The 22,169-nt window shown below is 45.3% G+C and overlaps 1 protein-coding gene across 4 annotated transcripts in view; it reads right to left on the bottom strand.

Annotated features, from left to right (window-relative positions):
* Window positions 1–22,169, bottom strand: part of LOC135212946 (pyridoxal-dependent decarboxylase domain-containing protein 1-like) — a 286,832-nt gene that overhangs the window by 32,306 nt on the left and 232,357 nt on the right. For all 4 annotated transcript variants that reach the window (XM_064246696.1, XM_064246698.1, XM_064246695.1 and 1 more), the window contains exons 4-12: window positions 14,226–14,416; window positions 13,567–13,756; window positions 13,250–13,397; window positions 12,805–12,932; window positions 12,324–12,395; window positions 11,585–11,689; window positions 11,326–11,427; window positions 11,098–11,169; window positions 10,595–10,696 (exon numbers count right to left, since the gene is read on the bottom strand). In XM_064246696.1, coding sequence (XP_064102766.1) covers window positions 10,595–10,696; window positions 11,098–11,169; window positions 11,326–11,427; window positions 11,585–11,689; window positions 12,324–12,395; window positions 12,805–12,932; window positions 13,250–13,397; window positions 13,567–13,756; window positions 14,226–14,416 — 1,110 coding nt within the window. The remainder of the gene's footprint in view (window positions 1–10,594; window positions 10,697–11,097; window positions 11,170–11,325; window positions 11,428–11,584; window positions 11,690–12,323; window positions 12,396–12,804; window positions 12,933–13,249; window positions 13,398–13,566; window positions 13,757–14,225; window positions 14,417–22,169) is intronic.

The following is a 22,169-nucleotide window of genomic DNA, read 5'->3' as shown; positions in this document are numbered from 1 at the left end:
GATCGTCCATCCGGAGAGGGCGTACGTCCAGCAGGCTTAGGTCTAAACAAAGACTTCCGCTGATCCTTCCTTTGTTTAGAAGTTACCGCTTCAGGCACGGACTCGTCCTTACGACGATTCTTAAAACTTGTTGAAGGACGGACATCTTGTGAGCGTTGAGCGTCCTTTGAAACGACGGGGACTGTCTTACTATGAGACACGTCCCTACGAGAGGAAGCGTCCTGCTTAGCAAGGAAAGCGTCCTGCTGAGCGTCCTCAAAAGCGTCCTGCCTTGTCCGAAAAGCGTCCTGCTTTGAACGGAGAGCGTCCTGCCGAGCATCCTCAAAAGCGTCCTGCTTCGCGTAACAAGCGTCCTGTCGAAAGTGCAAAGCGTCCTGCTGAGCGTAAGATCTATCAGGAGAACGAGAATGGTGACGATCCGGAGGAGGAGAGAGAGACTAACGAGACGAGAGAGAAGGAGACTGCTTCGTCCTCTTGACGGGCAGCCTGACGTCCTTTCTCCGCTTAGGCTCGACTGCTGCTAGGCAAGTCCTTTGAGCCATGAGAGACGAAATCTGGTCCTGAAGGGACAAAAGGATTTTCTTCGTAGGTGACGAAGTAGAAGGAGCAGGACTGACCCTGCGAGAAGGCGAGGGGCGAGGGGACGCATCCTTCCTTCTCGCAGGTACAGCTACCTGCTTCTCAGGGGAACACGCCTGTGCGCGCCACCCAGCGTCCTCGTCGGTTGAGACTCTACCTCTCTTCTGAGGAGGAAAAGCGTCATAAACGTCACTTGAAGAAAGCGGTGATACAGGACGTGAAGCGTCCTCAAAACGAAAAGTCCTTTTCAGCGGACGAGTCTCTCTCCGAGCGCTCCACCCCTTGCGCGGGGAGGACGCTTCGGAGGACGAAAAGCAATCCTTCAGGATGCGTGCCCGTGCGCGCTCCTTGACAGCCTGGGACTTAGCAACAAGGCCTGCCGAAGGGACGCCAGATCGGTGGGGAGCCCCCGTAACCCTCTTGCGGCTTTTGACATACCCACTCCCTGAGTCCTGGGAGTCCGATAGAGGTCTAGGCCTAGAGGCATTATAGGGCCGATCTGACGCCCCCTCCACAACACTAGGGGCACGATCACAAACTTTCACAGGGCCAGTTTCTAATGCCAACACTTTAGATTCAAGAGCGCGAATAGACTCGAGAATCAGAGAAAGGGCATTACCTTCTCCAGACACAGCAATAGGGCCCGAAGGCAACAACACAGGATTAGGTTGAGCAAAATCTACCGGTGTTAGAGGAGGAGAAATATTACATTCCTTACCTTTTGTAGAACTGCTCTTGAAGGAAGACCTCCTGACTATCACGCTCCAATTTACGCCGATAGGTCTCATACATCTTCCATTTATCATCTGACAAATCCCTGCATTCATTGCACCGATCATCAACCAAACAAACATGCCCCCTGCATTCCATACAAACTGTGTGAGGATCAACTGAAGGTTTAAGAAGCCTCACCTTACATTCACTCCTCACACACACTCTGAAACTCCCTGTACTTGATCCTGACATCATGTACACAGAAAAGCCAATCCAAAATCAAAAAACAATCCACTATTACGCGTGCCAATCCAACAATCCAGAGTCGATCCCAAAAGTCAATCCAGATAATTTTAAGCGAGATAATCCAAAAATCCTAGACGGAGGTACTGTAAACAGTTGTTTACAGCACCGACGACAGAAAAAATATGAATAGAAAATGGGAATGGTTCCTGATATCCGCCTCCCAGCGGCGGGAATGGGTACTACCACCTGGCCGCCCACTACGTGTGCCGCGAGTTTTGAAATTCTGTCGGACGTCAGAAAATACAGCTATATATATATCTGACAGGTAAGTTTCATGAACAAAATGATATTGTTAGTATACAATAAAGTTTTGTACATACTTACCCGGCAGATATATACTTAGCTTATGTCTCTGACGTCCCGACAGAATTCAAAACTCGTGGCACACGCTACAGGTAGGTCAGGTGATCACCCTCTCCCGCCGCTGGGTGGCGGGAATAGGAACCATTCCCGTTTTCAGAACAGATTTTCTCTTACACCTATCTCCTGAGGGGAGGTTGGGTGGGCCATTCATCGTATATATCTGCCGGGTAAGTATGTACAAAACTTTATTGTATACTAACAATATCATTTTTGTACATGCAACTTCCCCGGCAGATATATACTTAGCTGATTGACACCCTTGGTGGCGGGTAAGAGATAGTTACTCAATATAAACAACAATAAAAACAGGGAAACAACATCTGTTGTAGGTCATATATATATAAACTTATTTAAAACCTTGGTTCCTACCTTATTGGGCAGAAGACTTCATGATTACTGTCTATGAGTCTGCTTGCCTCAAGAGTTTCAGTGGGGATGAGACCTGACACTGATAGCTCTTCTGGATCGTGTCAATGGGGGCGAGCCCGCTTACTTGACAGAGCCTTGTCTTGGATCATACCAATGGGGGCTGACCCACTTACATGGTAGAGCCTTCACCTTTGTCATATCAACGGGGACTAACCCTCTTACATGACAGAGCCTAGGTCCAAACCACTAACAAGGAGCACAAAAAACCAATCCCGACCACCTGACCACACTACATTTGTTAACACTACGATTTGAAAGGAGCATTCCCAAAACCCCTTCCAATCGACCATAAAACACAACACCAAAAAACGTTTAAAATTACTAACTTAATTAACTATAAAGGATTAGGTTCAGCTCCTTGCCCCAGCAACGAATCCGCAGACACGAACGGTCCGAGAGAGAAGCACTTATCATAAGTGACTCGCATGTCTTTAAGTAATTTGATGCAAAAACCGAATTGCACCTCCAGTAGGTGGATTCGACAAGAGTCTGTATCGACATATTCCTATGATACGCTAAAGAGGTAGCTACAGCTCTGACCTCATGTGCACTGACTCTTAGAAGCCTTAAATGTTCCTCTTCACAGGAAGCATGCGCTTCTTTGATAACGTCTTTAACCCCTTCGCCACTGGCCTGCTACATTGCTGCTAATGCTTGCATACCGCATGAGACCCCCTGTCGACCGCGAGTATCAATCATTACTTGCTCCCACTAAATTTTATGTTATTCATATTTTTCCTTCATATTCTTATGTGAAAACATTGTGTGTATGGATATCAATGAATATTTTTTACCCCATTGTCAAAAAATTACAAAAAATATAGTAAGAATATCGGAAAAAATAGGAATATTTAGTAGAAAAAGTAATTGCAGAAGTAGGAACTGTTATAAAGTAGTAGAAATAGCAGTAAAGTAATAGAAATAAAGTAGCAGAAAAAGTAGTAAAGTAGTAGTAAAATAGTAGTAGTGGTAATAGCAGTACTAGTTTTCTTACTGAAACAGTTATTCCTAGGTTTCATACAGAAACAGCATATACATCAATGAATGTTTAGGCAGCTGGTAATAATAATAATAATAATAATAAAACAGTAATAATAATAATAATAATAATAATAATAATAATAATAATAATAATAATAAAAGAAACAGCATCTCGTGACCAATACTTATATACATATGGGGCAGTTTTTTCACCCCCATCATCATAAGCAAGCTGTAAAAAACCCATCTCGTCACGAGTAACAGGCCTCCATAGAAGTCCTTTCACCTTACGCTTTCCTGTTGAATGAAAGTACTACTCTGCCCGAGCATTCATCCATTCACACAATTTGTCAATTACATAATCACAAAAAAGGAAAAAAAATGAATCACGTAAGCAGGTGAAATCTGGTGTATAAGCAGGAATCCCATTGCCACCCTCCGTGAATCAGGGGGGGGTGGGTCTGGGCGCAAGTCACAAGATGGATCAGTTATGAACCGCCAGCCTTCATCGACAAGAGGTTCAATGTCTTCCAAACACTCGTTGTCACTGTCAACCTCTAAAAAATTATCACTATAATCATCATCTGATAGATTTGGCAGGTACTCAGACCCTGACTCTGAAACACTATCATCTGACATGATACTGAAAAAAAAAAACATAAAATAACTGCAATCAAAAGGGGAAAAAGATTTGGAATTCAAATCTACATGGTTTACGGACAAAATCGTAATCATCCTTCTCAGATAATAGCCTGAGGCGCACTGGTATATGTTGGCCAGTACCCCTCCTAATATCCCATATGAAAATGACGTCACGACGTCCATCGGACGCTCATTGGTTAAAATGAATTGTGGGTGGAGCTTCAGCACCTCTCTCGTACACAATACTGTGTCTGGAAACCATCCAAGCTAAAGAAAACGCTTTGCTTTTCGAAGAGGGATGAAAGACGTACACGCGTACGTCCCGGTCTTTTATTACTGTACCGTAAAAGACGTACATGTGTACGTCCCAGTGCTGAAGGGGTTAATAAAAAAAACGCTTGAGCATTCTTAGAAATCATTCTCTTAGGATTTCTTACGGAACACCAAAGGCTATCCACATTTCCACCAAGTAGCTTCTTCCTCTCTAGGTAGAACTTGAGGATCCTGACTGGGCACAATGTCCTTTCTAAGTCTCTCCCTACCAAAGAGGACAGTCCCTTAATCTCAAAAGTCCTTGGCCATGGTTTAGAAGGATTTTCGTTCTTTGCTAAGAACAGGGGATTAAAGGAACATACTGCAGAATCTTCCTTAAAGCCCACAGTTCCTTCTAAAGCCTGAAGTTCACTAACTCTCTTAGCAGAGGCTAGTGCAAAGAGAAAGAGAGACTTTCTAGTCAAGTCTCTGAATGAGGAATTTTGAGGAGGCTCGAATTTCTCGGACATTAAATATCTAAGAACCACATCCAGGTTCCAACTAGGTGGTCTTATAGTCTTGGACTTCGAGGTTTCAAAGGACCTTAACAAGTCATGCAGATCCTTGTCCTCCGAGATATTAAGGCCTCAATGTCTAAAAACAGAGGAGAGCATGCTTTTATATCCCTTTATTGTGGTAACGGCCAGATTGCATTTCTCCCTCAAATAAAGGAGAAAATCGGCTATTTCACTTACAAAGGTACTGGAAGAGGATACTTTCGGGGACCTGGCCCATCTTCGGAACACCTCCCACTTCGACTGGTACACGCGAAGAGTTGAAGGTCTTCTGGCTCTAGCAATTGCCTTTGCAGCCTTGCGTGAAAACCCCCTCGCTCTGACGAGTCCTTCGACAGTCTGAAGGCAGTCAGACTGAGAGCGGGGAGGTTTTTGTGGTATCTGTCGAAGTGGGGTTGTCTGAGAAGATCCTTCCGCAGTGGAAGGGACCTCAGGAAATCTATCATCCATTCCAGTACCTCTGTGTACCAATCTTGGGCTGGCCAGAATGGGGCGACGAGGGTCAGTTTGGCTCCCTCCGCTGAGACGAACTTCCTTACCCCTTCTCCTATTATCTTGAAAGGAGGAAAAGCGTACCCATCGATCCCCTTCCAATCCAGAAGGAGATCGTCCACTGCAACTGCCTTTGGATCTGATATCGGAGAGCAGTAGTTCTCCAACCTCGCATTCCAATTCGTTGCGAACAGGTCGATATTGGGTCTCCCCCAGAGGTCCCAAATCTCGTTGCACACTTCTGAATGCAGAGTCCATTCCGTGGAAAGGACCTGATCTCTCCTGCTCAGAAGATCTGCTCTTACGTTCTTTTCCCCCTGGATGAACCTGGTTAGAAGAGTTGTTCGCCGTTCCTCGGTCCAAAGAAGAAGCTCCTTTGCTTTCTCGAAAAGGGAGAAGGAGTAAGTCCCTCCCCGTTTCCTTATATAGGCTAGAAGTGTCGTGTTGTCAGAGTTCACTTGCAACACGGCACCCAAGACTTGAGGTTCGAAGTGAACGAGAGCTAGATGGACTGCTGCTAGTTCCTTCTTGTTGATATGCCAGGACACCTGTTCCCCACTCCAGGTGCCTGACACTTCTCTTGAGCCTAGAGTCGCTCCCCATCCTTTTTCCGAGGCGTCTGTAAATAACACTAGGCGAGGGCTCGACAACTGAAGGGAGAGCCCTTGATTTAATCTGTTTGGCTCTAACCACCAACTGAGGTCCTCCTTTATGCTCTTTGAGAGCTGAAAGGAGTCCGAAAGCTCTTGGTGCTTCTGATCCCATTTCTCCCTGAGGAAGAATTGTAGGGGTCTTAAGTGTAGCCTCCCTAGAGAAACGAACTGTTCCAACGAGGAAAGGGTCCCCAGAAGACTCATCCATTCCCTCGCGGAACATTGTTCTTTCTCTAGGAAGGTCGTCACTTTCTGTAAACATCTCTCCTGTCGTTCCTTTGATGGATACACACGAAAACCCCGAGAATCCATCAGAATCCCCAGATAGACAATGCTTTGCTGGGGATTCACCTGGGACTTCCCGAGGTTTAATAACAGTCCTAGGGACTGAACTAGGTCCAGTGTTAATTTCAAGTCCTCCAGATATCGATCATTTGATTGGGCCCGGATCAGCCAATCGTCGAGATACAACGAGATTCTTACTCCTTCGATATGTAGCCAATGAGCGACATTCCTCATAAGACCCGTGGCAAGACCGAAGCATAGGGCTCGAAATTGAAAAACTTTGCCCTGTACCATGAACCTTAGGTACCTCCTGGACGAGGGATGGATAGGCACATGAAAATAGGCATCCTGAAGGTCCAGGGACACCATCCAATCCCCTGGACGAAGAGCTGCAAGAACGGAGGATGTCGTCTCCATCGTGAACTTCGTCTTGACAATGAAGCGATTCAGGGCACTTACGTCCAGGACTGGTCTCCACTCCCCTGAGGCTTTTGGTACAAGAAAAAGACGGTTGTAAAACCCTGGAGATTGCAGGTCTTGAACCCTTTCTATCGCCTCTTTGTCCATCATTTCTTCTACTAGTTGTAGCAGGGCCTGGTTTTTTAAAGAATCTCGGTATCTTGGTGTTAACTCCCTTGGAGTTGTTGTTAAGGGAGGCTTCTCCCTGAAGGGGATAAGGTATCCTCTCTCGAGGATAGAGAGGGACCAGTTGTCCTCCCCTCTCTGAGCCCAGACTTTCACAAACTTCAGCAGTCTGGCTCCTACTGTAGTCTGGAGGACTACTTTCTCATTGCGGTTTAGGGAAGGGCTTGCGTGCTGATCTTCCTCTCTTAACCGGTCTCCTACTCCTAAGAGAGGGTCTAGCCGTCGTTCTCCCTCGAAAGGGCTGCTGAAAAGCAGGCTTCTCTCTTTTAGCTAAAGGGACTGCCGTTTTCAGTCTTTTCACCGACTGCGCAAGAAGATCTTGAGTTGCCTTTTCTGGTAAAGACTTAGATATGTCTCTCACTGTCTCTTGTGGAAACAGGTGACTAGACAGGGGCGAATAAAGCAGGGAGGATCTCTGTAGAGGAGACACCGATTTCGCCAAAAAGGAACTGTAGACAGATCTCTTTTTAAGGACTGCAGATCCAAAGAGAGAAGCCACCTCCGTAGATCCATCCATCAAGGCCTTAAGTGTGCGAAATAGACCCTTAAGTAAATGGTCCATTTCGCACATTCCCCATGAAGCCTTTGCCGAAAGAAGGATCATCTTCTAGACGAATCCACTAACGATGAAAAATCAGCTGAAGAAGGAAGGCCCAATCCCATTGGCTCTTTCGTGTCATACTAGACACCTGGCTTACCTGCCAACTTCGAAGGAGGGCAGGAAAAAACCGTCTTGCCCGCTTCTTTCTTAGAGAGGAGCCAGTTCTCCAAGCTTTTGATGGCTTTCTTCATAGAAAGGGTCGGATTCATTTTCACGAACGAAGATGACTTGGAAAGCTTAGTGCTTGAAAGCAGTGATCCCGGCGAAGGAGGATCTGCAGGACGAAGAGAGTCACCGAACTCTTGAAGAAGCAGGGCTGCCAGTCTCTTGTAATCCGAGACGCCCGCATCTATAGGGACTTCCTCCTCAGATACCTCTTCAAAGGTAGCATTAGGAGAAGAATACCTCTTCGGAGAAGGAGTCCTAGAAGGAGAAGCGCTCTTTTCCTTCGAAAGAAGTTTGGTAGAGGAAGGAAGACCACTACCCGAAGCGATCCTATTGCCTGAAGAAACAGTTTCTACTGGAAGGGGCCTAGCAGAAGAAGAATGCCTGCTTCTTCTCAAAGGCTCTTGCTGCCTGAGAGGGGAAGAGCTCGCATCTTTACAGGAAACTCTATCAGGAGTAGGGCGAGAATCCCGTAACAGGCTCTTGGCGCCTGTGAGGAGAGGCGCTAGCGTCTCGTCGGTGGCGTCTATCAGGCGCGTATGGGGTAGAAAAACGTCTGCTCTCATCCTGGCTCCTGCCAGGAGAGGGGTTTACTTCCTATCGAAGACTCTTGCGAGAAGGTAAACTCGGAACTCCTAAGGAGAGCCTAACAGGAGTAGGGCATACAGAACCAATCATGCTCTTCTCAGGCTCCTGGCGTCTGCGTGGAGAGGCGCTAGCGTCCCGTCCTGGGCTCCTGGAAGGAGTAAATCGCCTGGTGGGCGAATACAGTCTTACATCATGATGGCGCCTGCTAGGAGAGGCACTAAAATCTCTCCGAGAACGTCTGGGGGGAGAGATTTCTTCCTCTCTCTCTCTCTGCGTCCCCGGGAAGAGCGGAGACTATCCTGTTCCTTAAGATAGCAAGGAGAGGCGCTTCTATCTCTCTGAGAACGCCTATAAGGAGAAGAACGTTCTTTACTCCTACGTAAGGATCGACTATCCTGGCTCCTGTCAGGAGAGGGGCTTGCGCCCTTATTCGGGCGTCTAGACAAATGCGGGATCCTACTAGAAGAAGCTCTTCTGGTCGGAGTAGTAGATCGTTCTCGAAAAGGAGAAGCGTATAGCAACGATCTTGCTGGAGAGTAGCGCCTTCCAGGAGAGAGACGCCTAACAGAGTCCGAACGCCGACTTGACGACCGTCTCTTAAGAGAGCTCTTTACTGGAAGAGAGACGTCCTTCCTGCGAGAAGGCTCCTTAGACAGCGAGCCTACTAACGAGGATAACTGCTCCTGCAGTCCTACCAAAAACTTCTTGGCAGAAGCGCGAATTCCTTCCGGAGAAGAAACAGGAGACTTCATCGCTCTTTTCTTCTGAGCGGGAGAATACTCCGGAAAAGGCTCTGGGCTGGAATCTAATGCGTCTCCTGCAGGCGCCTTCCAGGCTCTCTTCAGAGGGCGCGACTTAGACGCGGAGCTCCATCCGCATCTCGGAGAAGAAGAATCCGAGTCGGAAAAACACTTCCTAAGGACGCTTTGTATATAGCTGTCCAAGGCAGCCTGGTACGAGTCTACAGGACCTGCCGAAGGGACGCTTGACCGTTGGGAATACTCTACATCCCCCTTGCGGCTTTCGACATTCCTCCTCCCTTGGTCATGGGAGTCTGAAAGAGGTCTAGGCCTAGGAGCAATGCGGAGTCAGTCAGACGCCCCCTCCACTACACTGGGGACACTGTACACTTCACTGCACACTTCACTCTTACCTTCCATTTCTCGTAATTGCCTTTGCAAATTACGGATCGACGCTTCCATTGCAGCTTTCTCCGATCGAGACGAATCTACGATTTCGCTGCGGGGGGAAGGAGCTGAACCTGCGTTAGCAGTAGGAGAAATTACATTGAAAATAGAAAGATTGTCCTGATCCAAAGAGCAGGACCTACTTGAACTTTTAGCAGAAGCTTTCCTAATTCTATCTTTCTCCAACTTATTTACATACGCAGTCAAACTCTTCCATTGCATTTCAGTCAAACTCAAACATTCCTCACATGTGTTACTAACTGAGCATTCATTCCCCCTACATTTAACACAAATAGTGTGAGGATCCACCGAAGCTTTCGGCAGTCTCACCTTACATCCTTCTTTCACACAAACTCTAAAACGAGTTTCAGGCACAATATCAGCCATAATGAAGAATCCTAAGCAAATCCAAAAAACGATCCAAATCAGCGTATACCAAAGCCAAAGAAAGAATACTTCACCAAAAACAATCCTTAGCAAAGCAAGCAGAATTCCTTGCAGGAGGAACTAACAATGATGTTGCCAGCACCGGCGACAGAGAAAATCTGTTCTGAAAACGGGAATGGTTCCTATTCCCGCCGCTGGGTGGCGGGAGAGGGTGATCACCTGACCTACCTGTAGCGTTTGCCGCGAGTTTTGAATTCTGTTGGGACGTCAGAGACATAAGCTAAGTATATATCTGCCGGGGAAGTTGCATGTACAAAACACCCTTGTACTATCAAAAGAAAAACAAGATACGTTTTCCTCTTTTCTAGCACCACAATCACAGCAGTGTTATTCACTGAATGGTCACAACAATGTTAAATCACTGTAATAACATCATGAGGTTGGTTATATATGTCATTTCAGATATAACCGTTTCCCCCAAAAGCAATTGACATTCAATGGGCATATAATATTTTCTTGAAACAAAACAAATAAGAAAAACTTGAAATATGTGTGTCACTTCAAAGGACACCTATTTTTACTGAACTTATGTGATGAATTGGGAGGCCTATTTTGAAATACAATTTACACTTACACTTAATATTAACATGAGATTAAGAATGAGGACTGCAAAAATCTATTCTAGAGCAGAAAAATTATACTGAAAATCTCAGAAGCTTTGAGAATAAAGAAATGCTAAGTGATATTTACCCAAGAATTCAAATTATCATAATATTCTGGATTTTTCCCTCCAGAATTTGTTTCATCCACATACTGGAATACTACCGCTCCACTGACAGTCTCCAGAAGTTGCTGCAATGGTAAGGAAGTAATGTTAGTCATGAGAATTCTTATTACCACAAGTTACTGTAGTCTAACAAGACTAGTGAATTTTTATCTACAGACTCTCAAAGCCCCTACCCAAGGGACAGTTCTAAAATGAATAGTGAAAACTGGAGAAAGGTAAAATTAAAGGAGTTGAGCAGCCAGGTGGGAAGGGAAACTAGAGATTGGGAGCTGTGAGGAAATCCAAGGACAATATAAGATCAATGTTTTAACAATAAAATACAATAACTGCATTTAAAGAGCTAAACAAACCTCAATAAATAGTTTTCAATATTCAACATATCAACAATTATGCCACCATTTATAGGTATCATTAATCTATAAATCTTAGAAAGCATGTGCTTTACATTACAGAAAAGCATACTTACTGCTGTGCTAACTGGTTTACTAGCTAAATCTTGGATACTTATAGCAACTCCTCCACCAGGTGGGGTGGGACTCTGAAAATATAACAGTAAAAAAAATAAGAAAATTCAATTTGCAAAATTATACAACAAAGTTCCTATATATTATTTATATAATAATCAAGTCTTAAAAGCAATTAATGTCAATTATCATAAAGGGTAAAAACTTTCCGCCTTCCTAAGGAAACTTACAAGTAAGCGTATTTTAGGAAGAGTTGCTAGGTGCTGTTGTAGGGCGTGGCTCAATTCGAAAGCATGTTGAAAACGAGCAACCACACCACTCTGACCCAGTACCTGTGAAAAATATTCACAAGAAATTATCATCATGCACTTTAAACACAATATTTGAAGTATCAATTTAAAAGCAAATAACTTGAAGTCGAAAGAATTTTCAAAGATTCTATTAACAGCAGGATGAAATGAAAAGCACAATCTTCTTCTATTTAACAACCTGTAATGTAGACCACAGCGGAAGAGATACAAGACGGACGTGGAGGTTCAAAGCTGTCAGTCCAGCTGCATGAACGGCTGATGCTTCACAAGCCCTGTACAATGTCTGAGTAGATGTTAAGGAATATGATATTGTTATGATACAATAAAGTTTTGTACATACATAATAGATTCAATATGGGATCCTATCCACATAACTTTAATTCCTTGCAAATCATTACAATGTTTGATATGTAAAGGAATAAAAAGTGTATATTAATTTAACCTAACCTAAACTCAATAAGGGATCAATGTTTGATTACGTGTTAAGGAATACAAAGTGTATATGTATTGATCTAACATCGACCAAATTCTGAAAGGGAGGGATCCCATCCAAAAAACTTACAGTACTTCCTTGCATATCATCATAATTAAACGTAGATATCTTTGGTGTTATCTGCTACAATGAACTAACACTAAGAAATTTCAACTTAAAAAGACTGTAACTGTTGTTATCATCAGACAACAGTTCACCTACTATTCATGTATGCATTCTGGTCAGCCCCGTACCAGTCAGGTGTTTCAACTCAAGTGGTCTGATTAGCAGACTAATAATAAAAAAAAAAACTTCTACAAATTACTTTGTACAGTACCCATAATTCAAAAAGGGGGAAAAGCTATGAATAGGGCTAGTGATTCAGAACCAAACAAGATGGCAACAGCTTTACATTATAACACAAGCTGATTTGATAAAAGGATACAACATGAGGAATTGAAGGAACACCCAACCATAAAGACAATGGGAGTGTCATGCTGTCTCCAACTTTGGCAGGCTGAAATGGGAAAAAAGAAAGAAAAGTTAAGTTTAAATATGGCAGATGTTTAACTCAAAACATTACATCAAGGACAGAAATTTCACTTAACTGAAAACTAAGGAATAAAAAATTTAAAAAAAAATTTTGTTTTACTGATAAAACCATTTCATCACTAAAGCTTAACACCCTCCTGTCCTTTCTGTATTTCTGCAAAGAGCATAAATACTTCCTGAATGAGATATGATTCCCACTTCTTCCTAAACCTATTCTGTTTCAAACTTAACATCTTGCATCCATTAATGTCATCTAAAAATAAAGGCAGATATTTGAGGATTTCTTCTTTAAAATAAGGTCCTAAATGACTCCTGAGAGTAATGAGCTGCTCAAAGCAATCATGCAATCATTGAAGAAAAAAAGGATACCATACCAGATTTGGTGCATTTGGGAGAGTTAAAGCCGCGAGGGCATGTCCTTCAACATGCAACCAAGCTTCGTAAGTATTGCAGAGCTCCTGAATCCTTCCTACATTGTCTACACCGCTGACTGCTCCCCCACCTAAAAATTAAATCTCTTATTTGTAGTCATAACTTACATATAAATGGTACAAAATAAAAATGGAAAAGTGATCAATGATTTCCAGAGTAACAAAAATAACATTAGTAATAAATTTTTCAAATTAGCATGTATGATCTAAGAAGACATATCATCAAGTCCCTATCTACACGAGTTTCCTTTGAATCACTGGCACTCAATAAATACAGAATGCTGTATTTAATCAAGTTTTTTTCATTGCCCTACTGGCAAGGGCACCACACTGTGCTTCCATACCCAAATGTGCACAATTACAAGAGGCACATCTATACAGATCTCACCTGCATTAGCAATCACAAGGAGAGGTTTCTTTTGAGCTGCAACATCTTCCGCCAACATCCGATCAAGGGCAGCTGTGTCCATTGCAACAGGAGACCCAACGATAGTGTTGCATGGTACTACACGCACACATCCTGATCCAAGACCCAACTGGAAATCCACAAAACATTTTGAACACTATGTAAAAGTAATATCTGGAGAATAAAAGATTTCAACAAGTAAATTCATACAAAATTTCTTATCTTGACAAACACATTGGCAATGGGTCTATACCTACGACGAGAAGATAAAGCATTATTGTTTTGAAAAAATGTCTCACCATTCCAGCTATGTGTTGTGGAAGACCAGGTCGAACAGTGCTACTGGTGTAAATTACTGGTGGGCGAGCATATAAAGCTTCGTATCCTTCGGTGCTATACTTTGGATAACGTGTGTGGAGCAACATTCTGCACACTCGTACAACACCTTCTCGAATGTCTTCATGAATGTACACATTGGAGTCAAAATATCTGAATGGAAGATACAGCAGACTATATATATTTTGAAAGTACATCATCAAAACACACAATTCCTATATATCTACTATGCACAATATTATAGGTAACATATTTATTAAATGGTTAAAGCATAATCATCACATATGAAAAAGATAAAAATGATAGACTCCTACATGGGGACTACTTTCATTATTTTCAAGTTTAAGTGAGACAGCAAAAGGTTTGAGAATATCAGGTTTTATGTATTTTAACAAAATATACCTAAAAGTGATTAGGTCATTACAAGGTCCAAAGAACTGTTAAATGTTCCTCTAAAGGTGTAAAGCATTGCTGGAATTTTCTGTTCAAACATGAAATATAAGCCTTTAATACCTTAAATAGTAAGCCAGAAGAGCTCTTTGTACATGATACCCTCCTATGGAGTATTATACCATCGACGACTGATAATTGCAGGAAACAAAACTCATTCATCACACTTTACCTGAATAATCTTGAAACCCACAAACAGGAATCTGACATGACTCGTGTGGCTAGACGGCGCAAGTGCTGTGGGTCCAATGTTGTGACAAGGGCAGCTAAGAGGTGTGACACAACGGCTACACGACCGTTCAGATCCAAAGGACCCAATCCGTAGGTGATATCTGGTTCTTCATCATCATAGGTTAGCAGATCCTTTGAAAATAAAGATAAAAATGATATTGTTATTTTACAATAAAGTTTTGTACATATTTACCTGGCAGATATATACTTAGCTTACGTCTCTGACGTCACGACAGAATTCAAAACTCGCGGCAAACGCGACAGGTAGGTCAGGTGATCCACCTTACCCGCCGCTGGGTGGCGGGTGTAAGAACCAATGCCCCTTTCTTGTCAGATTTTTCTCTTCCACCTGTCTCCTGAGGGGAGGCTGGGCGGGCAATCAATCGTATATATCTGCCAGGTAAGTATGTACAAAACTTTATTGTAAAATAACAATATCATTTTTGTACATGAACTTTCCTGTCAGATATATACTTAGCTGATTGACACCCTTGGTGGAGGGTAAGAGACAGAAATTAACAAAGAAAAGGTAAAACAACACCTGTTGTAGGGTATAAAAAACCTTGGTTCTTACCTGTTTAGGCTGAAGACTTCATAGGTACTGTCTATTAGTCTGCATAGCCAGAAGAGCTACAGCGAGGGCGTGACCTACAGCTGAAAAGACTCTTTGGGTCTACTAAAGGGATTTGATATCCGCTTACTTAGTAGAATCCAAGTCGGATCATGTCAACGGGGGTTCGCCCTCTTATATGACAGAACCTGTCCACTACCATTACAGGGAGCTTCAAACCAAATCTGATCACCTAACAAAACTAAAGTTGTTAGCACTACGAACAGAAAAAAAGATGCCTACCTGCATCCTTTTTCATACAACCATATAAACACAATACCAAAGGGAAAAAACTACAAAGGATATGTTCCAGCTCCCTGCCCCAGCACCGAATCCGCCGATACGTACGGGCCTAATGCGAAGCACTCGTCATACGTAATCCTGACGTCTTTAAGGTAGTGGTTGGCAAATACTGAATTGCATCTCCAGAATGTAGTTTTCATCAAATTCTGAAGAGACATATTCTTATTGAAGGCCAAGGAAGTGGCAATGGCTCTCACCTCGTGAGCCTTGACTTTCAAGAGCTTGAAATGTTCTTCATTACAAGACCTATGTGCTTCTTTCACTAGACTTCTAATGAAGAAAGACAGTGCATTTTTAAACAATGGTCTACTGGGGTCCTTTACAGAGCACCATAGTCTGTCCTCAATGCCCTTAAGGGTCTTCTTCTTCTGAAGGTAGTATTTTAAACTCCTAACAGGGCAAAGAGTTCTTTCAGGTTCTTCCCCTACAAGGGCAGATAATCCACGAACCTCAAAGCTCCTTGGCCAAGGATTTGAGGGGTTCTCATTCTTTGCTAAAAACGAAGGAAGGAAGGAACAAATCACGGAATCTCCTTTGAAACTTACCCTTCCTTCTAGGGCATGAAGCTCACTAACCCTTTTAGCAGATGCCAAAGCCATGAGAAACAGAGCCTTCCTCGTAAGATCTTTGAAGGAGGCTAACTGGGGTGGCTCGAACCTCGAAGACCTCAGGAAACGAAGAACCACATCCAGATTCCAACTTGGAACTTCAGTTGAAGCTTTCTTGGAAGTTTCAAAAGATCTTAATAGATCATGCAGATCTTAGTTATCCGAAAAATCTAAGTTCCTATGTCTGAACACTGCAGCCAGCATGCTCCGATAGCCTTTGATGGTAGAGACTGCCAAACCGCATTTTTCTCTGAGAAAAACGAGGAAGTCTGCGATCTGAGTCACAGAGGTACTGGAAGAGGAAAACTTCTGGTTCCTGCACCACCGGCGAAAAACGTCCCACTTCGACTGGTAGACTTTAAGGGTCGAAGGCCTTCTAGCTGAGGCGATAGCCTTAGCAGCCTTTGTCAAAAACCCCTTCGCTCTGACAAGACTTTTGACAGTCGAAAGCCAGTCAGATTGAGAGCGGGGAGGTTTTTGTGATACCTGTCGAAGTGGGGTTGTCTGAGCAAATCTACTCTTTGTGGAAGTGCTCTTGGAAAGTCCACCAACCATTCCAGTACCTCTGTGAACCAAACTTGGGCAGGCCAGAACGGAGCTACCAGCGTCATTCTTGTCATCTCTGAGATTGCAAATTTCTTGAGGGTTTGTCCCAGTACCTTGAAGGGGGGAAAGGCGTAGACATCTAGTCCTGTCCAGTCTAGGAGAAACGCATCCACTGTCACTGCCCCTGGGTCTGAGATCGGGGAGCAGTAAAGTTCTATCCTTGCGTTCCTTGCTGTTGCGAAAAGGTCGATGTGAGGTCTGCCCCATCTTCTCCACAGGTCTTGTCATACCTCTGAATGGAGGGTCCACTCTGAAGGCAGGAGTTGATTCTTCCTGCTCAAGAGGTCGGCCCTGACGTTCCTTTCTCCCTGTACGAATCTGGTGAAGAGACTGATCTTCCTTGCCTGAGACCACAGCAGAAGATCCTTTGCTGTTTCGTACAGGGAGAAGGAGTGCGTCCCCCCCTGCTTTTTGATGTACGCCAAGGCTGTGGTGTTGTCCGAGTTGACCTGAACTATAGCATTTCGGATGTGGGGCTCGAAGGTTTTTAATGCCATCCAAACTGCCATCAACTCTTTCTTGTTGATGTGCCAGGACACCTGTTCCCCCTTCCAGGTGCCTGACACTTCTCTTGTCCCGAGCGTTGCTCCCCAACCTGCTTCTGACACGTCGGAAAACAACACATGGTTGGGGTTCGGCATGTGCAGAGACATTCCGTCCACAAATCGGAGTGGGTCCGCCCACCACCGAAGGTCCCTCTTGATTCCCCTTGAGATCTTGAAGGAGAACTCCAGATCTTGGGAGAGACGCCTCCAGTTCTGGTGAAGGAAGAACTGTAGAGGCCTGAGAAACGAATTGCTCCAGCAAGGAGTGTCCCCAGCAGACTCATCCACTCCCTCGCTGTGCATGCATCTTTCTCTAGGAAGGTCGTTAGTTTCTCGTGGCAACGAGCTATCCTCTCTGGCGACGGATACGCCCGAAAAGCCAGAGAAACTATCCGAATCCCCAGATAAATCCGCTCTTGACTGGGGATTAATTGAGACTTCTGGAAGTTCACCAGAAGCCCCAAAGAACTTGCCTAGGTAAGGGTCTTTTGTAGGTCCTCCAGACATCTTTCTTGTGACTGCTCGGATTAGCCAGTCGTCGAGGTAGAGTGACACCCTCACTCCCTCCAAATGCAGCCACTGCGCCACGTTTTTCATTAACCCCGTGAAAACTTGGGGTGCAGTCGACAGGCCGAAGCACAAGGCCTTGAATTGGAAGATCCTTCCTCCCATCATGAATCTCAGAAATTTCCGTGAAGAAGGATAATAGGCACATGAAAGTAAGCGTCCTGAAGATCTAGGGACACCATCCAGTCCCCTGGACGAAGAGCCGCCAACACTGAGGAAGTCGTCTCCATGGCGAAATGACAATTTGTCCAAAATTGCATTTTTCCTAACTATACAAACCTGAGGTCCTTTTACAATAGGAAGGTACTAGCGGCAGCTGGATAGGTCGTAAGCTTTCGAACAAGGGTTTCGGTAGTTAACTGCTTGTCCGACAGGCGCGCGCGCGCGACTGGGAGGTAAACAAATCACTTTTGCTTTTGGCCCAAGCAAAAACTGCAGAGTGAGGGGTGGCATGAGGTGGGACTATGTGTAAAAGGACCTCAGGTTTGTATAGTTAGGAAAAATGCAATTTTGGACAAATTGTCATTTGTTCCGACACGGCATACAAACCTTCGGTCCTTTTACAATAGGAAGACTCACTTCTTGGTGGGAGGAATCTGAGTCTTTTGTGAACAGACTGGTGTTCGCCCAACCTTGGAATGCCTCCCTGGTCGTAAGAGCAAGGGAGGGATCCAAGCCTCTGTCCGATTGATCGGGGTGTGAAGACCGCAGGATCAATGGTCAGACCTCTGGACCAAGTACTAAGAGAGAGGCAAGCGTATCTCTTCGTACCAGCAAACAAGAACAAGTTCCTATTTGCAAGAGGCAACATAAAGTTATGGTTTGTCTCTTGTTGGCATCCACTTCCCCCCCCTTGTAGGAGGAAGTGGTGGATATTCGCTCCCATCCCTAGTGAAAGGGATAGGATGGGGCTCTGTCGAGTAGCTCACCGGCATCTCGTCCTTATCCAGCAATGGTGATGACCGTATCCCTCTACCCACAGGTAGAGGGGGAGGGAGAAAAAGATAGGAAGAGAAGCCAGTCACTCTCTCATTCACTTATCTATTCTTACAGTCACACCAGGACTCGATGCTGTTCAGCCTGCTAGGGTCTGGGTTAGCTACACAACGTGTTGAGCAGCCACCACGGGTCCCAAGGAAAACGATCCAAGGACCTGTGGGCAATATCCAAAAGGTAGAAGGAGGTGCCAGTGGTCTGGTTGTAACCAGACCCCTGCTTCAGTACCTGCGCCACGGAGAAGTTATTGTGTAACTCGAGGGACCGGGGAGTGGTACTTCTAGGTCATCTTGGTGCTGACGAAGAGTCTTCAACACTCAGCCTGGGATGTCGAGTTTCTTCAGAAAAGCGCGGTCGCGCTTTCACAGGACAAAGCAGCATCTCCTTCGCATCGAAGGCGGTGAAGTCCATTAGGGAGGGGATTGTGAAGGACTCTAACCGATCGTCAGGAACCGAAGGGTTCAGAGTCTTCGCTACGAATTCGGTACGAAATCGAGCGTCACGAATCCCCATCCCCTGGATGCTTGACTTCGCAGGAAAAGTCATGCAATTACCTCAGAGGAAAAGAAGGGAATGGTCGTATGACCTATCCCTCTTCTCGACTTCGGTGATGTCCTGTACCCATACTGGTCTATCCGTCTGCAGCGAAGTTGTTCTTCTCGGTAGTGGATAGGACACCGACACTCAATGGTGGGTGTCGATGGTATGGGTACTGTGACAAGCCGTTAGGACGAAGAAAAGACTGTTATGGAACAACCGAACTAAGTCCACAGCGAAGTTCGTAACAGACTTGGGCGCTCTGACAGCTGCCGACTGACTGCGTTCGGTAGGAGGCAAGTTGTCCAAGCACCCGAGCAAGTCACGTGACCTTCGCCTTAAAAGGGTTATGCCAAGAGACTAAACAAATAATTTGTTCGTCACCGATGCCAGAAGGCAAGGTGATGACTCTCTTAAGGCATGTGCCCAACAGGCGAAAGTCAATTGCCTTCTAGAGACCGAGGTCCCTGATGGCAAGATATCTCATAGTATAGTTGATTCTCGGCTAAGGAGAAACAACACTATGTGTCGTTGAAGACGAAGGTGTACAGAAAATGCAACCTACGTCTTCACAGCTGAACCGAGAGAAGGATTCTCAAGATTCTGAACCTGTGCTACAAAGACTGAGAACGCTAACCGCTATTCATTGCTGTCCGGTGAGGATCGTAGTTGCAATAAAAGCGGAGAGCTTTTCAGTAATGAAGACAGGGAAATACTGCCTGAAGAACTGCTTCTCATGGGCTGAACATTTGGAAGTAGAGCTGTCAGGTCGGAGAGTAGACGATGTCTTCTGACATATCTGTTAATTCGGGGCGAGCAATGAATAATTGCACACCTACGAATACGAGATATTTTGAAGACAAACTCAGATGTCTGCAAAAATCATTCGCATTATCGCGGTGCGATGCAGCGGGTGACTAGTACAGACTTCTGTTACCGTGCGGTAAACAGAAAGATGAAAGAGTCCAAGAGATATCTCTGTTGAAAATTTTCGCAATGTCGAAGGCGATGAAATCGAGCGTCACAGCAGTAGATGGTCCTTCATTATTGCGAGAATCCCCGTTAATCAGAGACCTAAGTCCATGATTGTTGGGCAGAGATACGGTTCGGTAGTCAATCAAACCAGGGGAGAGAGAGACGTAACCGACCGTGCATCTCCGAGACCTAGCTGATACTGAGCCGCTATCAGGCAGTTCAATACGCAGTAGCTCTCGGTGACTCGTCATCCTGAGTTGCCAGGTAATCCATTATTCCACGAAGGAATGCGTTCGGCTAGAACCATCGAGCATAAAGAATACGCTCGAGCAATTATATTTAACCGAAACGGATTTCGGTAAATACAAAAGCTGATTTGGTGTTGTCATGACAATACCAAGTATCTAAAATCGAAACTGATAACTGCTGGGAGGGTTGCAGGCAACCCCGAGTTGCAGTTCAATTAAGATACAATTCGTCTCGGTCACAAACCGTAGAGTTAACTACGGTATGCGCCTATCCCCGGACAATTCAACTGTTAAAAGAATCATGTCGCGAGGGTAATATACATAGTATATTTGTAGGTTCTGTACCACGACCTCCATCCTAAATTCTTTTCCTCTCGAGGAATGAGAATAAGGATTGGAGATCGACCGCCTTCGTTCTCTAGTCAAGAGAGTGAAGGAGAAGTCTTTCCCAAAGGAAAGCTTCAATGGTGAACAGAATACCGAAGACGATAGTTCAAGCCAAACTGGAAGTTCCCGTCCGTTCTTCTCTATTCCAGGTTAATCGCCTACTGTGAGATACTCTTCTTTCAGCAGCAGTCTTCTTCCAAATGCTAGAAATTACAGGAATTTGAGCATAAGCGAGGTTCCCGATTATCGTGTAACAATTATCGGGGATTCTCGCTCACTTTGGACCGTGGTCTCGCCTAAGTGTTTGGAGATCGTAAAAAACTCTAACACTCTGAGTGCGCTAGAAATTCCGTAGAATTCTAAGCACTCTGCGAAACCCCCCACCGAATTCGTCAAACGATATCGGCTGGTGGTCCTCTCGATTCCCGTAGAAATCGAGAAAGGGGCAGGATCCCTCCTCAACGACCGGGGCTTACGTCAGGTAGGACCCGAAGGTCCCCCCGGTAGCACAGCCCCTAACGTGGGATCTTACAGAGAAATCTCTGTAGGATCCCTCCCCTTTCCCTCGTAGCCGTAAGGAGAGAGGGAATGGGGGGGGATTGGTTGGATACTGGCTCGCCTTCCCAGCGGAACTAGCAGTTGGAGAAGAAAAGGAGCAGCCATCGCCTTACGGCGATGGCCTCTCAGAGCCTGGGAAAACGTATCATCAGGAGAAAACGTTTTCCCCGAGGAGGGTTACGAACTCATACTGTAGGTAAGGGTCTGCCGCCACTGTGAACGTCGTCTGGGTGGGGCTGATCGACACCTGACAGGAGAGAGCCGATACCGTCCTCCGACTCATTCCAGTCCTCGTCGAGGTCGAAACCTCAGAAGGACTGAAGGGGTATTCAAATACGGTGTCCGAAGACACGTAGAAACGCCTCTGTCGCAGTAGAGGAGGTGAAGTAGCTTGTTCGACCGGCCAGAACTGAGAGAGCCTTCTTGTCCGGAGACGAGAGACTACCTGGTTCAACACAGTCGGCAAGCTCCGATCGCGGCAGACCCACCGTCGATTTGGGTTCCCTCTCGGGCCCCAAAACGACTCGAGCCGAGACGTGGCTCTGCTGGTGGGAGCGGCGATCCTTCCCCGAGGTCGTTGTGCTGACGAATCAGCGCCATAACCTCGGCAAAGTTCCTCTGGATCTCGGAAGTCACAGCATCTTGCAGAGTGGGACCGTTAAGCCCTTCGAACAAGAGCATATTCCGAGAACCTTCCTCCTAAGAAGGGGGAACAGCGACAGCCCTCTCGGTCTTCTCCATCCACTTGCGCATACGTCCTGGCCGGTCCAAGAACCGTGCCTGGCACGTAGGGCTTCGTGGTGGGATCATGAGGGGCGCACCCCTCACGATCACTCCTCAATACCTCGCTCCTCCCGGTAACCGAGGAGGTTGAAGGTACGGGAGAGGCAGACCTGACACTCCCTCCTCGCTCGCTGGCAGAACCAGCAGGCTTGGAGGGCTGCA

This window comes from Macrobrachium nipponense, chromosome 42 (genome assembly GCF_015104395.2).
Source record: "Macrobrachium nipponense isolate FS-2020 chromosome 42, ASM1510439v2, whole genome shotgun sequence".
In the NCBI taxonomy this organism is placed as follows: Eukaryota; Metazoa; Arthropoda; class Malacostraca; order Decapoda; family Palaemonidae; genus Macrobrachium; species Macrobrachium nipponense.
The sequence above is the reverse complement of the archived record's forward strand: the minus strand, read 5'-3'. Positions and strand labels throughout refer to the sequence as shown.